The sequence below is a fragment of the Trichoderma virens genome (assembly GCF_000170995.1).
Source record: "Trichoderma virens Gv29-8 chromosome Unknown TRIVIscaffold_3, whole genome shotgun sequence".
In the NCBI taxonomy this organism is placed as follows: Eukaryota; Fungi; Ascomycota; class Sordariomycetes; order Hypocreales; family Hypocreaceae; genus Trichoderma; species Trichoderma virens.
In genome coordinates, this window is record NW_014013746.1 from 2,253,636 (window position 1) to 2,267,059 (window position 13,424).

The following is a 13,424-nucleotide window of genomic DNA, read 5'->3' on the forward strand; positions in this document are numbered from 1 at the left end:
GTTTCAACCCCCGCCGAGCTGGTTCCAGAGTTTGGGGGCTTCCGAGGTTCAACTCAAAGACGCGCTTGAGGGCTTTGGGGCGGCTCTCTTTTTGACCCGTCGCCGGTCAGGCGATTCCAATACAAGTACAGGTAAATACTTAGTCCCCCACGCCTCGCCAGCTCTCTTAACTTTGGCAAAGAAAGGAGCAAGTCAAACGAGAAACCAGCCCGTTCATCAGCTCTAATCCTTCCTCTACTAGACACTTACACGAGATACCCTAAGCGAGTTTGTTCCTCCACACCACCATGACTGCCGGAACCACCATCAGAGTGCCGCATCTCGGCGGAATCAACGCCGGATACCGTCTTTCCAACGGTGCCGTCGACCCCGCCAAGCCTACTGTCGTGCTCATCAACTCCATGTGCATGACCTCAGCTCTGTACGATCTTCAGTTTGGCAACAAGGCGCTTACGGATGTGGCCAACCTGCTCGCCATTGAGCCTCTAGGCCACGGAGCCACCGAGACCACGGCAGAGAATTTCACCTACTGGGACACAGCCATCATGGCCGTTCAGGTACTGGATGCTCTCAACATCAAGAAGGCCTTTGCCCTCGGAACCAGCCAGGGAGGCTGGATTGTTACCAGAATGGCTCTTGTAGCTCCAGAGAAGGTATGTGAAAGCAGCTTTTGTCAAGTCAACTGCCGTCCATATATGTACGAAGATGCACATCACTTATATATGAAATTGATCCATCCCTGTCAAACATCCCCGGTTTTATCCACGCCTACTGCACGGCTTCAAACCCGTATGGCGTGTCTCATTTTGCATTCGCCTAACTCGCATGTATCATACACTACTGCTAGTAATACAGCAGTAGTAGCAACATACCCCATATGAACACAGAGCTGAGAAGAACCCTGAGAATACGACGCTAACTAGCCTCAACTACAGATCCAGGGTCTCTTGCTCATGGGCACCTCGCTCGACTACGAGTCCGCTGCTTCCCGAGAAAAGGGATGCTGGGATCCCGCAACTATGCTGGGTCCGGTTGTTGACAGCCTGTTCAGCGCTGAGCCGACCCCGGATTTCCTCATTGACAATGAACTGCGGGAGAGTGTCGTTAACATTGGCTTCTCGGGAACCATCTCAGAGGAAACTGCCCAGTTCTGGAGAGATACACTCAACAAGGTGTACGCCGGTGATGCAGGACGTAAGAAGCTGCGTGGTGCCTTCACCAACCTCTTGGAGAGAGATGGCCTGCTGAGGAGGGTGAGGGACATCAAGTGCCCTGTCTATTGGATTCAGGTGGGTCATTAATCTGCACTCCTTTAACCTCTTTGTCTCAGTTGTTGATATTGACCAAAACCGCAGGGCAACCAGGATCCCGTGTACGGTGTTGAGGTACCAAAAGATCACATCAAGGCCTTCACATCTTCGGTAGAGACCGAGTTGTCCTTTACTGACGGCGGTCACTACCTGAACGCTACGTCCCCCAAGGACGTGGACGCTAAGCTGCTGCAGCTGATCAACAAGTATTCTGCGTTGTAGAAATCCAATATGATATAGTTTTTTTGCAAGTTAAACCCCCACGAAATTCCTAGCATGGCAATATCCAGAGTCATTATTGAACAGAGTATTTCGTAACAAAGTGGCGAATAGACTCAAATGTGACATGCAGAAAATATGATAGATGAAAGCTCCACCTAAGCGCCCTCTCATGTACTGAATAGGAGTCCGAACGTTGAACTCATCATCAATGGCTAATAGCGACCCAATTCCACAGTCGACGATCTTGCACGAAGTAGGCATCGGTGATCTATTACACTATCTGCAAGTGCCTTATTCATTTGGATACCTTCCCACATATATGTCACCGTCGCTTAAGGTAGTGGCATGTAATCCAGCTAGTAGTTGATTTGCCTCTATCGATTCCGTATGGACTGAATGAATGCGCTCACCACAGGGGAACGAAGACGACTCCACAGACAAATCCACAGCGCGAATTTGGGCGGGTAATGTTAACCAAAGCGGTCAATGCTCGCCCCCAAAAATTTATACGAGATCTATCATTACTACTGGCTCAGTGCGACGCCGTCCAAAACTACCGAGCTCCTGACCCATGCAAGCCGCTCGACCGGCGTAGATGCTAAAAAGTAGGCATCAACCTGTTACTTCAGGGGCGGGTTAAACGGCGATCAGTTCCTTCTGCGACGGCTGCAACCGGGCTGCAATATAGGCGAACGTCCAAACTTGGAAATTTTCCCAAGTCAATGCGTTGTTGGCTCCCACCCTGCATTATGGTTATAATAAATCTCACCAAATCCGAATAGCTGGGAAGAGGATCCCGGCAGATAGCGAACAGGAAGCTCTGGCCAGTGAGCATCGGCTGCAATGCACCGATCCTTCGCGCGACATTCAAGGTTCTTATTCTATTTATCCTTGCCAATAGGAAGCGTTCCGCTCTCAAGTAGTGGTGTTGCTAGCAAGAGACCAAGAAAATGTGTGTGTGTGCACCTGAATCAAGAAAAAATGGTTCAACTCCAACTCTGCAGTCATACTATGTACGTCTTGGCCACTTGAACCTCATGACAGGTTTCCCCCTTTCCGCCAGAAATCTGGGCCGTAAAATTTTTTCTTCTTCGTCTTCTCTTCTTCACTTTCTAAATTTACTCCAAGGAGGGAACCCCATTATTTAAAATTATGGGGATTGAGCCGGTTTGTATCCAATAACCAACCCATGATCGAGGGCACGGAGTAGCTCGGACAATTTTCGACATCGGTCATGCCCTTGGACGCCATAGCTCTGCTCGAGCTGAGCGATGAACCGGGGAATCAGCGGAAACTCGGGTCATCAGGGCAAGTTGTTAGCCTCATCTTCTAGCAGCAGCGGGGCTCGAAGGAGGCCGCGGACTCTTCCGTCTTCACCCAAGGCTGATAATTTTCCACAAACGCGGAAGATATACTCCTTGCTGCTCGGGATGAAATCTCATGTCCATGCCCTTGGCAGGCAGGCTCCCCAGGTAGAATTGTCAGGCTAGTTCACAGGCCGGATGGATTGGGGGGCGGAGTTAATTTTCTTCGGCCGCCGCCAGATCTTGGGCGAGCTTATAGCCGAGGATAATGATTTTGAAGCATTGGTAAAGGAAATCTCGGATGGAAGGGGAGCTGTGTGTGACAAACTTTCCAGCGAAAGGAAGTTGGATGATGGTGCTAACAAGCGGTGGTCTGCAAACCACGGCTTGGAAGATCTGGGTGCAGCAAAACAGAGGAACCATCGGTCTCATAACGACTTCGCTTCCAAAGGTCTAAATAAGATAAAACGACAGATACTATGACCGTTGTAAAGCAATCGTAGATGTTTATAGCAAAACTTTTGAATTGTAAGCAAAAGCTTACGTACTATTAGTCCAATGGGTGCTCCATAAACGTAGAGCTCAAAGTCATAGCCCTCAATAGCTTACAGGTACCCTTGCATTACGGCGTTTGGATGCGTGTGGGAGTTCGTGTGTGGCGGCTGCCGTTGACGGTTAATGAAAGCGATGCTTATTGCAATCTGCCCGCAAGATATACACATCTGGCTTCCAAGTTTGCGCCGTGATTATCCACAAGTTCGTTCTCTTCCCCGAGGAAGACTCATCTGCCGTACTCCGTAAAGGCATTATGACTAAAGCAATTCTCGGTCGTCTACCGGTAGCTGCCGTCAAAACTTCAGTAAACCCTCCATGTATACATTTATTGCAAGTCTATAGCTAACATGTCTCTCTTTTGCTTCTAGACTTCCTGCTCGCTCACACTATGATTGAGACTCTACTCTGCCTTGTAAACCTGATTTCCTTCAAACCATGTCTCCTTCACCACTCCCCTTATCAAACTCTCGGGTTTCAGTTCAACATCGCACACCACGAAATCCGCCTTAAGACCCTTCCTCAAGCTTCCTGTCCATTCATCCGCAAATGTCGAATACGCCGATCCATGCGTTGCTGCCACGACAGCCTGACACACTGTAAGGGCAAACTCCGGGTTCACGACAGTCTCCAATTCGGGTTCGCGGTATGATCTCCTCGTCGTCGCCACATACATGTTGGGAATCGGGAAATGAGGAGCTGTAGGCGCGTCAGAGCCGAGAGCTAGGGGTGCTCCTCCATCTGCAAACTCGCGGTAGGCGAATGCCCTCTTGCATCGGTGTTCGCCGATGAGCCTTGGCCAGGCTCGCAGGATAGCGGGATCTGAGTGTACCGGCTGAATAGATGCTGTGATGCCCAATTTGCCCAAACGCACAGCATCTTCCGCGTTGGAAAGCTCGATATGCTCGATGCGGGGACGGCGCGAGCGATCTGTGTTCTTCTCCAGAACATCAATCGCCATGCGGATCGTCCGATTACCAATTGCATGTAGTGCAACTTGGAGTCCTGCTGCATGGGCCTTGGATACAATGGTATTCAAAAACTCCTCTGGCCAGATAGGGTCGGGATTTATTCCCGTTGAGTACGGCTCAGTGAGCGAAGCAGTACATGCATCAATGATCCCGTCGCAAATGACCTTGATGCCGACAATGCGACAATCTGGCGTACTGCGAGAGTTATACTGTCCAGCCAGTTCGATGGCACGGTCAACCTGAGGGATCACATTCTCGAGAGAATCGCTGGGCTTCATGAGCCAATACGCGGCAATTCGCATGCCACCCAGGCCCTCTTCATTTCGTAGCGCAACCAGAGGCTCCCAGATTGTCTCGTCCATGGCCATGTCAACCATTCCGGTATAACCAACCGAGTTGAACGCTGTGATGGCAGCCTTGATCGACTCTTTCCGCTGCTCGATGGACGCAACCTTGGCTGTAAAGGGCCAGATGTATTCGAACACGGCGCTTTCGTTGAAGACGCCATTAAGTTTGCCGTCTTTTCCTCGCTGGAAAGTTCCGCCCGCTGGATCTGGGGCATCATCTGGAATGTCCATAACACGGAGTACCTCCTCTAACCCTACCGTGTTGCACCAGGTCGAATGCAAGTCTTTGGTGTCAACGAAAATCGGCCTTGGATCTAGATCATCCAACAGAGTGGAATCGACGCCTTCGGGAGTCATGGAGTGCATCCAGCCGCGACAAAAGATACGAGGCACATCTGGATGGGTTTCGGCATATCGCTTGATCTCGGCTCGAATGTCTTCCAAGCTCTTGCAGGCCTCCAAGCCAACTTTAGTGAGAGCCTGTCCAACCAGCAGAAGGTGGAGGTGCCCATCGATGAATCCAGGGAGAACAGTCTGATTCCCGAGATCTTTAATCGTCGCCCCGGCGGCTTTAGCGGCTGCTACCTCTGCGCTTGCTTCAGGACCAACATATTGAATGATGCCATCCCTTATGATCATACACTCCGCAAAGGATGGGCCGACATCCGCCGCGTCGGTCTCCGGAGACTGGTAAACTTTTCCGTTGAGCAACACGGCGAAGCCTCGAGCAGCGGGTAGTTCTCCCATTTTCCCAAATGATACTCAATGCACGAGAAAATAAGCCGCAAATAATTTCGGTGAATTTCTTGTGTCTGCCTCAGCTGATCTTAAAATGTCACTCATATTAACAGAACTTCCGGATGGAGAACGTGGGGAAACTACTAGAGCCGAAGCCGGATCTGATAACTGCGACCCGAGCCTCCGTTTAAAGCCGAATAGCCAGTCGAAAAAGTGGTTTAAGAATACTTGGCAAACTAACACTGGGCCAAAACCGAAGAGCCTGTTTCAACAGTAGCATTTTGATGGGTTTCGACAGACTGTGTTTTTACCAGAGCACTCGACACCACAACGAAAGTTTCGAGAAATCGGCCTGTGGAACGGCGTCACTAGCTTCAATAGCTAAATATTAATACAGTGTACAAATCTTCATCACAGAGCACCTCACAACAAAATACTGGGATGCGCAAAAGGCGTAGTGTTGAATGATATCTTCTTCTCGCTTAAGGGCATCTAGTTCACATAAATGTATATTTCTATCGTGGAGATTCCAACGTCTAAATTCCAACCCATCCTTATGAATAAAGCTTACCACCACCCTAGTGTGGAACATTGGATGGAATTTCAGGCCAAGGAGTCCGAACAGCACAAATGATATAGTCTCCCAGAATACGGGTCCTGAATCCAGCCTCGCAGTATTGGAAGTAGTACTAGAACAATCAAGGTCAGCAGCCAGATATTATGGAGAAGGGACACGGCATAATCAAGTTTACATACCACCCATGTTCGTCGATAGGCTTCAATCATCAAATCTGTGGCATCAGGATTTTTGGACATATAGTCTTCTCTAATGGTGTCCCAATTTTCCTCAAAGTTCTCTTTCCAACATTGCAGCGTGCGAATGTAGTGAGGGCCAATGTTCTGAACAGTCTCTACTTCCAAGCTACCACGGGAGCCGTTGTGTATCGATGTCACAAGCTGGTTTATAGTTGGCAGATATCCTCCTGGGAAGATGTAGCGCTCTAGAAAACAGTCAACCGTATCGCCGGTGGTAGAGTACTATCAGAGTCAGTATTACTTCTCGACGAGTGCTGGGTTTTAGACTAACAGAGTTGATTCTAGTAATGCCCTGGACAACCATCCTTCCACCGTGTGGTTTCAAAAGGGTAGAGATCTGTTCAAAGTACTTGTTCATGTACTTATCTCCCACGTGCTCCAACATTTCAATAGAGATGATACGGTCATATCCGCCCTCTGGTACGGGAGCCTTGCGGTAATCGCACAGCAGAATGGTGATCTTGTCCTGAAAGCCTGCAGCTTTGATCCTTTCTTCCGCAAGCGCTTTCTGCTCTTTAGAAAGTGTGAGCCCGGTTACTCGGCATCCAGTCTGTTGGACCGCCGTGATGGCCAAGTTTCCCCAGCCACATCCAATGTCGAGAATGTCATCGGCGGAGGATATTTCGGCTTGGTCGAGAATAGTCTGGATTTTCCGACGCTGTGCGGATTCCAGCGATTCTCCCGGCTCTCCCGACCAGATAGCAGAACTATAGTTCATGTCAGGAGAGAGAAAGCCGGCAAAGTGAGTATTGGAAGTATCGTAGTGAAACGATGCATTCTTAAGAGCGTTTATGTTGTCGTTGGATGGTATGAGGTAGTGAGCTGCGCGCGGTATCAGTGTATATAAGAGGTTGCCAGCTGACACGCCTAGGGCGTCTTGGTTTTTGACATAGAGCTGCGTGGAATATTGTGAGTTTTCAAGGGTTTCATCTCAGTAATAATGCGAGCTTACAGAAAATAATGCGACAAGATTATCGCATTCTACATCTTGGACCAGGTATGACTCTGACAAGCCCTGTCGAGATGTCAGCAGTTGCTTCAACAGATATGTGCTACCATTCAGCTGCTTACTAAATCGAATGCCTGACATAACCGGACAAAGACTTGGGGATTCTTGATGATGACGACAATCTCTGGATCTGATTCAGAGCTGCTGTCTCCGAATGAAACACTTTCGTTGTTTTCGCTGGCATATTTTGTGTTGATTGTCAAGCGCCCTCGATGAATACGCTTGAGGGCCTGGTAGACCAGGTTTCGGGCAGTTGATTGAACCCACGTCTCTGCCATTTTTTTCAGATGATAGTTTACGTATGTTTGCCTACATGGAGTGAAGACCTTTGTAGAGACATGTAGCCCATTAAATACTGTAGGCCTACGAGTGCGAGGGCTCGCGCCATATAGCCCCCAAAGCCTCAAGGCATTCAAGGTCCCACTAGCAATGGCTTCAGGACTAGGCATCTAAGGAATGGGTGACATAGACTTGCTGCTTGAGGGCTAATTTGCGTCACTCGCATGCATTCGGCGATGCGTTCGGTAATCCCTGTCCTCGTGAGAGCTGGCTGTGGTTGGCCTCTAGGATGAATTATTGCGAGCACGATAGCGTGGGGAAGGATGAGATTTGGGCTATTCAGCTGCCTCCAAGTACCAAATAGGGAATTTGAAAATGGGATTAGTCTATAGGTTACGCCCTTATCATCCGTCTCATCCTGCAACTAGCTAAGTTCAGCCCACCCCAGTCTGATTGCCGATGTCAAGTAAAGAGTTTCTTTGGCCAGATCTACAGAATGATGATGGATCGAGCATTCAAAGTAGTATTAGCAAAATGGGTCTGTATGCAAGGTGAGGAGTTGTACAGGATCTGGCTCAGCTGCCATCAAGACAGCTGTGCTAGCCCGAATAAGACGTTAATGCTGCTTCTCGTCGTTTATTGGTGGTTACATTATAAGTAAAAGGTGTGCGAATGGCATCCTTCCTTATCTTGATGACGAAATACATAAATAGAGGAGGTAAATGGCAAGCGGAGACTCTTGCAGAGCAGGTGAGTGGCTATTGAAGCTGTTAATTGGCACATTCACCGATCCACGTCTATTAATAGCGGTCATCGTACAGCGAGTACTCGTCCGAGCTAGACGTAAGACTACTCCCTGAAGGTGCTGATGAAGAAGTTTGAAGCTCGCTGCAAACTCACTCATACATGTAAGTAACCTCGAAGGGCAGATACGAGTATGAGAGCCTCACCAGATGTTGCATCGACAACACCAACCATGAATCGATTATTCTATTGGTATGTGCGAAACCCCTCTCTCAGAGTCCTAGATTCTCTCGGCGCTGCATCGCCACCATTAGGCATCCCATGCTCCGAAATGTGACCACATCTGTGCAACAAAGACACCAATTGATGGTGTTTACCATACGATAAAGATCCCACTCCTCCGTATAAGCCGACGCCATCCCGATCATTTCTATTTGATCACAGGCATCAAACTGCGCCGCCACACGGAAACTCTTCAACCACTAGCGCCAGATCCGGGGTCGCGCAGAAGCAGCTTACATGGGTGTAGTCTGTAGAGAGCCCCAATATAATGCACACACTATGCAAAGTGTTGCCCCATTCCCCAGCCATCGACAATACCATAATGCAGACGCGAACCCGGCAGGTTCCATCGAAAAAAGAAATAATGCACACATAACCGCGCCACATGAAGGGGGAACCTAGTCTCGTGCACGCCAATATCCGCTGCCCAGCGCCTCATTGAACCATTGAACCGAGGCTCCCTTAACCGCATCCCCCAACGTGCCGGCCCATTGATTCGATACTGGGCGGAGCGAGCGGCATCACCTGGAAACTCGTTTCAATTCCTGTTCCTTGCCTTCAAGAAGCATCGCCAGGCAAATCGTCGGCATGCACCAGAACAACAACCAACGCGTCAGCACGGCAGCGGGCGCAGCGGGCGACGCAATTGTCATCGTCGGGTGAGTTCCATCGTCTCACAAGGCTCTCGCCGTCGTCTACCGTATGAGTACTCGCTCACTGTGTTTACATTGTTTCTAGCGCGGGCATCATCGGCCTGGACGTCGCTCTCGTGCTGGCTGAGCGGGGGCTGGGACCCTTCATCACCGTTATCGCAGAGCATCTGCCTGGAGATACATCCGCGAACTATACGTCGCCTTGGTGAGTGCCTACTTTCGTTTGTTTGAAGTGTCGTCTCTCACCTGATGCTACTTGTGCACATGCTCAACATGAATCCAGACACAGGCACATATGTGCACTACCTGATGTTTGACTGACCTGCTGGGTACATACATGTAGGGCTGGATGTAACTTTTCTGGCATTTCGGGCACTGATGCAAATGCTATCAAATGGGATCGCCTCGGTTACGCTCACCTCACCAAGCTGGCCTCTGAGCAAGGGGATGAGGCCTATATCCGTCGAACTGATTCGATAGAGTACTGGGATGAGCATGTGCCTCACGACAAGATCAAGGCCATCTCCGAGTATCTTGAAGATGTAAGTTGTTTCATGTCAAATCACATCTTTCTCAAGAGCGCCACTCATACAGTTACAGTTTAAGGAAATCCCAAGCCAGGAGCTTCCTCCCGGCGTCAGATTCGGCATCTCCTTTACCACCTTGACCCTCAATGCCCCCAAGCACATTGAGTATCTCTTTCGCAGGTTGAAAGACCAATATGGAGTGCACTTTATAAGACATAGGTTTCCCACCATTCAAGCCGCATATGCCAGTCCAACTACCAAGGTTGTCATCAACTGCACTGGCGTCGCAGCAAAGACACTGCCTGGTGTTGAGGATGCCAAGTGCTACCCAACCCGGGGTCAGGTTGTCCTTGTAAAGGCACCGCGAGTGAAGCGAAACATTATGCGCCATGGGAGGGATTATGAGACGTATGTGATTCCGCGACCTGGCACGGACGGCCATGTCATTCTGGGGGGATATATGCAGAAGGGCGTGAAGTGAGTTATCATTGCATCAAGTCCATTACCAAATTCACAGTGGGACTTCTTTCTGACACTACTATAGCGACATATCGACATATTCGTACGAGACAGAGTCCATCGTCAGCCGCTGTCTAAAGCTGTGCCCCGAGCTGCAGCCATTTGACGTGATTGCCTCGTTCGCGGGCCTACGACCATCTCGTGAGGGCGGCGCCCGCATTGAGAGAGAAGAGATTGTCGTTGACGGCAAGAAGAAGGTTCTTGTGCACAACTACGGCGCTGGAGGCACTGGATATCAAGCTGGATATGGCATGGCATTGGAGGCGGTTGGCACTGTGGACGACGTGCTGCAAGAGTTAGAGCGGGCCGGTCGACGATCGCGGCTGTGAGCGTTATACGAGACGGCTGGTTGTCGTATACGTTGATTTGTTTGTTCCTTTGTTTGCGTATTTGTAGATTGGGTTGCATATGGCTTCATTTTATATCGGTTTTAAGATGCAGGTCGAAAACGAGTACATGGATCCAGGAAGACGTGATGTTTCTGTGACGCCAACTGCATGTAGATGTAGTTTCAACACCCAAGCTCAATGTTGGCTTGTACTTGCAAATCAGGATTCAATGGTTGCACAAACGGTATACAAACAACATGAAGCAATGCTGCTTGCTATATATAACGTAAGTCTGTATCACCGTTCCACGCCAAGATTCACCAATCGCTCCAACTTTCACCCGAAACAAAAGCAACTCGCAGACTCTTGCAAATCGCCCCTCTCGGAAATAACTCGCCTCCCTCCCCTTGCCCTTTTCAGGCCCTCCGTACCGGCCCATATTAGCGGCGGAGCGAATCGTTCAGGTCCTGTTTATCTTCCCCGCGCTCCGGTTGAACAACGAGCCCCTCTATGATGCTATTTGCGGGTGATTTGGTTTGTTGAGCACGCTGTTAGTCATTTGATAGGATGGCGAAACCGCAACGAATTAAGCCGAGCCGGATAGACGAGGCTGATGCATGGAATAATTGTCCTTGCAGGGGCTTAATTCGGTCTCTATATGTAACTTCCATGTGTGTCTTGGTATTCGCAAAGCTGGCTTCCAAATACACGTACACTCCCCTCCTCTCCACGAAATACGCTTTTACATAGCCCACAGAGGGACAAAGACCGTCGCCGAAATGCCTCTCGAAAGCTCCTCCGTCTTCGAGGATCCCACCTATGACATGTTCAAATTCCCCTCGCGCCGAAGCGTCGTCCACAGCACTGAGGGAATTGTCGCATGTTCACAGCCTCTCGCGGCAAAATGTGGTCTCGAAGTGCTGCGCGCAGGAGGAAATGCAGCTGTGAGCAAGATGCTATTCTTTTACATCAAACGTTCAATTATTAACAAGTCCGGATGATAGGATGCTGCCGTGGCAGTTGGTGCGTAGATCGTTGCTGCATGTAATTTGAGATTCTCATTACACATGCGCTCAACTAACTTGCTTGCCATTTGCTTAGCCGCCGGCCTCAACATGACCGAGCCTTGCTCAACAGGAATCGGAGGCGACATGTTCATTCTCTACTGGGATGCTTCCAAGCAGCAAGTGTTTGCCATGAACGGCTCAGGTCGCTCAGGTGCAAATTGCACGCTTGAACAGATCCGGAGCGACCTCAAGATCGAGCAAGGCGTCACTGGGCAGATTCCCATGGCGAGTGTCCATGCGGTTACGGTTCCTGGAGCTGCGGCTGGATGGGCCGATACAGTTGAGCGGTTTGGCAGCGGAAATCTGAGCCTGAGCCAGATCCTGAATCCAGCAATCCAGCTGGGTGAAAAGGGCTTTCCTGTGTCAGAGGTTACCGGATACTACGTACGTCCTGAGACCCACTGAAGTGCATCGCTGCATCATATACTGACTGAAGGGTATAATGAATAGTGGACAAGTGCAGAGCATCTTATCCGAAAAGCGTCCCCTAACTTTGCAGAGATGCTCAAGGTCGATCCCAGCCAAGCAGACGGCGTCAGAGCCCCTCGCCCAGGCGAAATCATGAAGAACCCCAGCCTAGCCAGGACATTCCGCACGCTGGCCGAGGAAGGAAAGGAAGGCTTCTACACTGGAAGAATAGCCCAAGAACTCGTCAAGGTTGTCCAGGATCTCGGTGGTCACCTAACTCTAGACGATCTAAAGCACCACCTCGAGCAGGGTAGCGAGCCAGTCGATCCCATTTCCCTCAAGTTCCGCGGCCAGGGCCTCACCAGCCAGGGTGCAGATGAGGGCATCGAGCTGTGGGAGCACCCTCCCAACGGCCAGGGAATCATCGCCCTGATGGCGCTGGGCATCATCCAGGAACTCGAGAAGCAGGGCGAGATTCCGACGTTCAAGCCTGAAGACTTCAACACCACGCCGTACCTCCACGCCATCATTGAGGCCCTTCGCCTTTCCTTTTCCGACGGCAGCTGGTACATCGCCGACCCCAACGTCACGCCTGTTCCCATCGAGGGCCTCCTATCTGAAAAGTACCTCTTCCAGCGAGCCTCCCTCTTCAACTCCTCCCGCGCCCTAGATCTCGTCGAGCACGGCGAGCCAAACTACCCTTCGCCTGCCCTCCAGAGCAGTGACACCGTCTACTTCACCGTCTCCGATTCGCAAGGAAACGCTGCCTCGTTCATCAACTCCAACTACGGCGGCTTCGGCACCTGCATCATCCCCAAGGGCTGCGGCTTTACCCTTCAGAACCGAGGCGCAGGCTTCTCTCTCGACGCCGACCACCCCAACAAGTTGGAGCCTCGCAAGCGGCCCTACCACACCATCATCCCCGCCATGGCCACCAACATCAAGGACGGCTCGCTTCACTCCTCTTTCGGTGTCATGGGCGGCTTCATGCAGCCTCAGGGCCACGTACAGGTCCTCCTTGGCCAGATTGTCGGCAAGCTAAACCCCCAGCAAGCACTCGATGCGCCCAGAATATGCGTCGGAGCAGGGTTTCCAGAGCACGGCAAGCCCGTAGATTGGACGGTGAACGTGGAGGAGTCGATGGATCCGGAGGTGATTGAGGGCCTGAGGCAGCTGGGCCACAAGGTGGTTGTTGTCGGTGGAGGGCCAAAGAGAGGCCTGTTTGGACGGGGGCAGATCATCCGGTACACGCTTGATCCGGTGGACAAGACTCCCATCTGGTCGGCAGGCAGTGACATGAGAGCGGATGGAGCAGCATACCCATTGTAAGAAAGACATGTTATAGAC

The 13,424-nt window shown here is 50.6% G+C and overlaps 5 protein-coding genes across 5 annotated transcripts; 3 read left to right on the plus strand and 2 right to left on the minus strand.

Moving 5' to 3' along the window:
- Positions 1-287: 287 nt before the first annotated feature.
- On the plus strand, positions 288-1,532 carry TRIVIDRAFT_33205 (uncharacterized protein; the record flags this gene model as incomplete). The annotated part of the gene is made up of 3 exons (XM_014104506.1): positions 288-653; positions 936-1,289; positions 1,356-1,532. The coding sequence occupies 3 exons, from the start codon at positions 288-290 to the stop codon at positions 1,530-1,532; spliced, it is 897 nt and encodes a 298-aa protein (XP_013959981.1).
- Positions 1,533-3,791: 2,259 nt separating this feature from the next.
- On the minus strand, positions 3,792-5,345 carry TRIVIDRAFT_55110 (uncharacterized protein; the record flags this gene model as incomplete). Its single annotated transcript, XM_014104507.1, has 1 exon — positions 3,792-5,345. The coding sequence occupies one exon, from the start codon at positions 5,343-5,345 to the stop codon at positions 3,792-3,794; it is 1,554 nt and encodes a 517-aa protein (XP_013959982.1).
- Positions 5,346-6,022: 677 nt separating this feature from the next.
- On the minus strand, positions 6,023-7,547 carry TRIVIDRAFT_62453 (uncharacterized protein; the record flags this gene model as incomplete). Its single annotated transcript, XM_014104508.1, has 5 exons — positions 6,023-6,133; positions 6,201-6,482; positions 6,532-7,155; positions 7,213-7,275; positions 7,332-7,547. The coding sequence occupies 5 exons, from the start codon at positions 7,545-7,547 to the stop codon at positions 6,023-6,025; spliced, it is 1,296 nt and encodes a 431-aa protein (XP_013959983.1).
- Positions 7,548-9,030: 1,483 nt separating this feature from the next.
- TRIVIDRAFT_72830 (uncharacterized protein) lies at positions 9,031-10,721 on the plus strand (the record flags this gene model as incomplete). Its single annotated transcript, XM_014104509.1, has 5 exons — positions 9,031-9,233; positions 9,313-9,432; positions 9,571-9,769; positions 9,828-10,231; positions 10,299-10,721. The coding sequence occupies 5 exons, from the start codon at positions 9,163-9,165 to the stop codon at positions 10,600-10,602; spliced, it is 1,098 nt and encodes a 365-aa protein (XP_013959984.1).
- A 660-nt stretch (positions 10,722-11,381) lies between these two features.
- TRIVIDRAFT_31658 (uncharacterized protein) lies at positions 11,382-13,406 on the plus strand (the record flags this gene model as incomplete). Its single annotated transcript, XM_014104510.1, has 4 exons — positions 11,382-11,546; positions 11,607-11,625; positions 11,704-12,053; positions 12,120-13,406. The coding sequence occupies 4 exons, from the start codon at positions 11,382-11,384 to the stop codon at positions 13,404-13,406; spliced, it is 1,821 nt and encodes a 606-aa protein (XP_013959985.1).
- Positions 13,407-13,424: the final 18 nt, after the last annotated feature.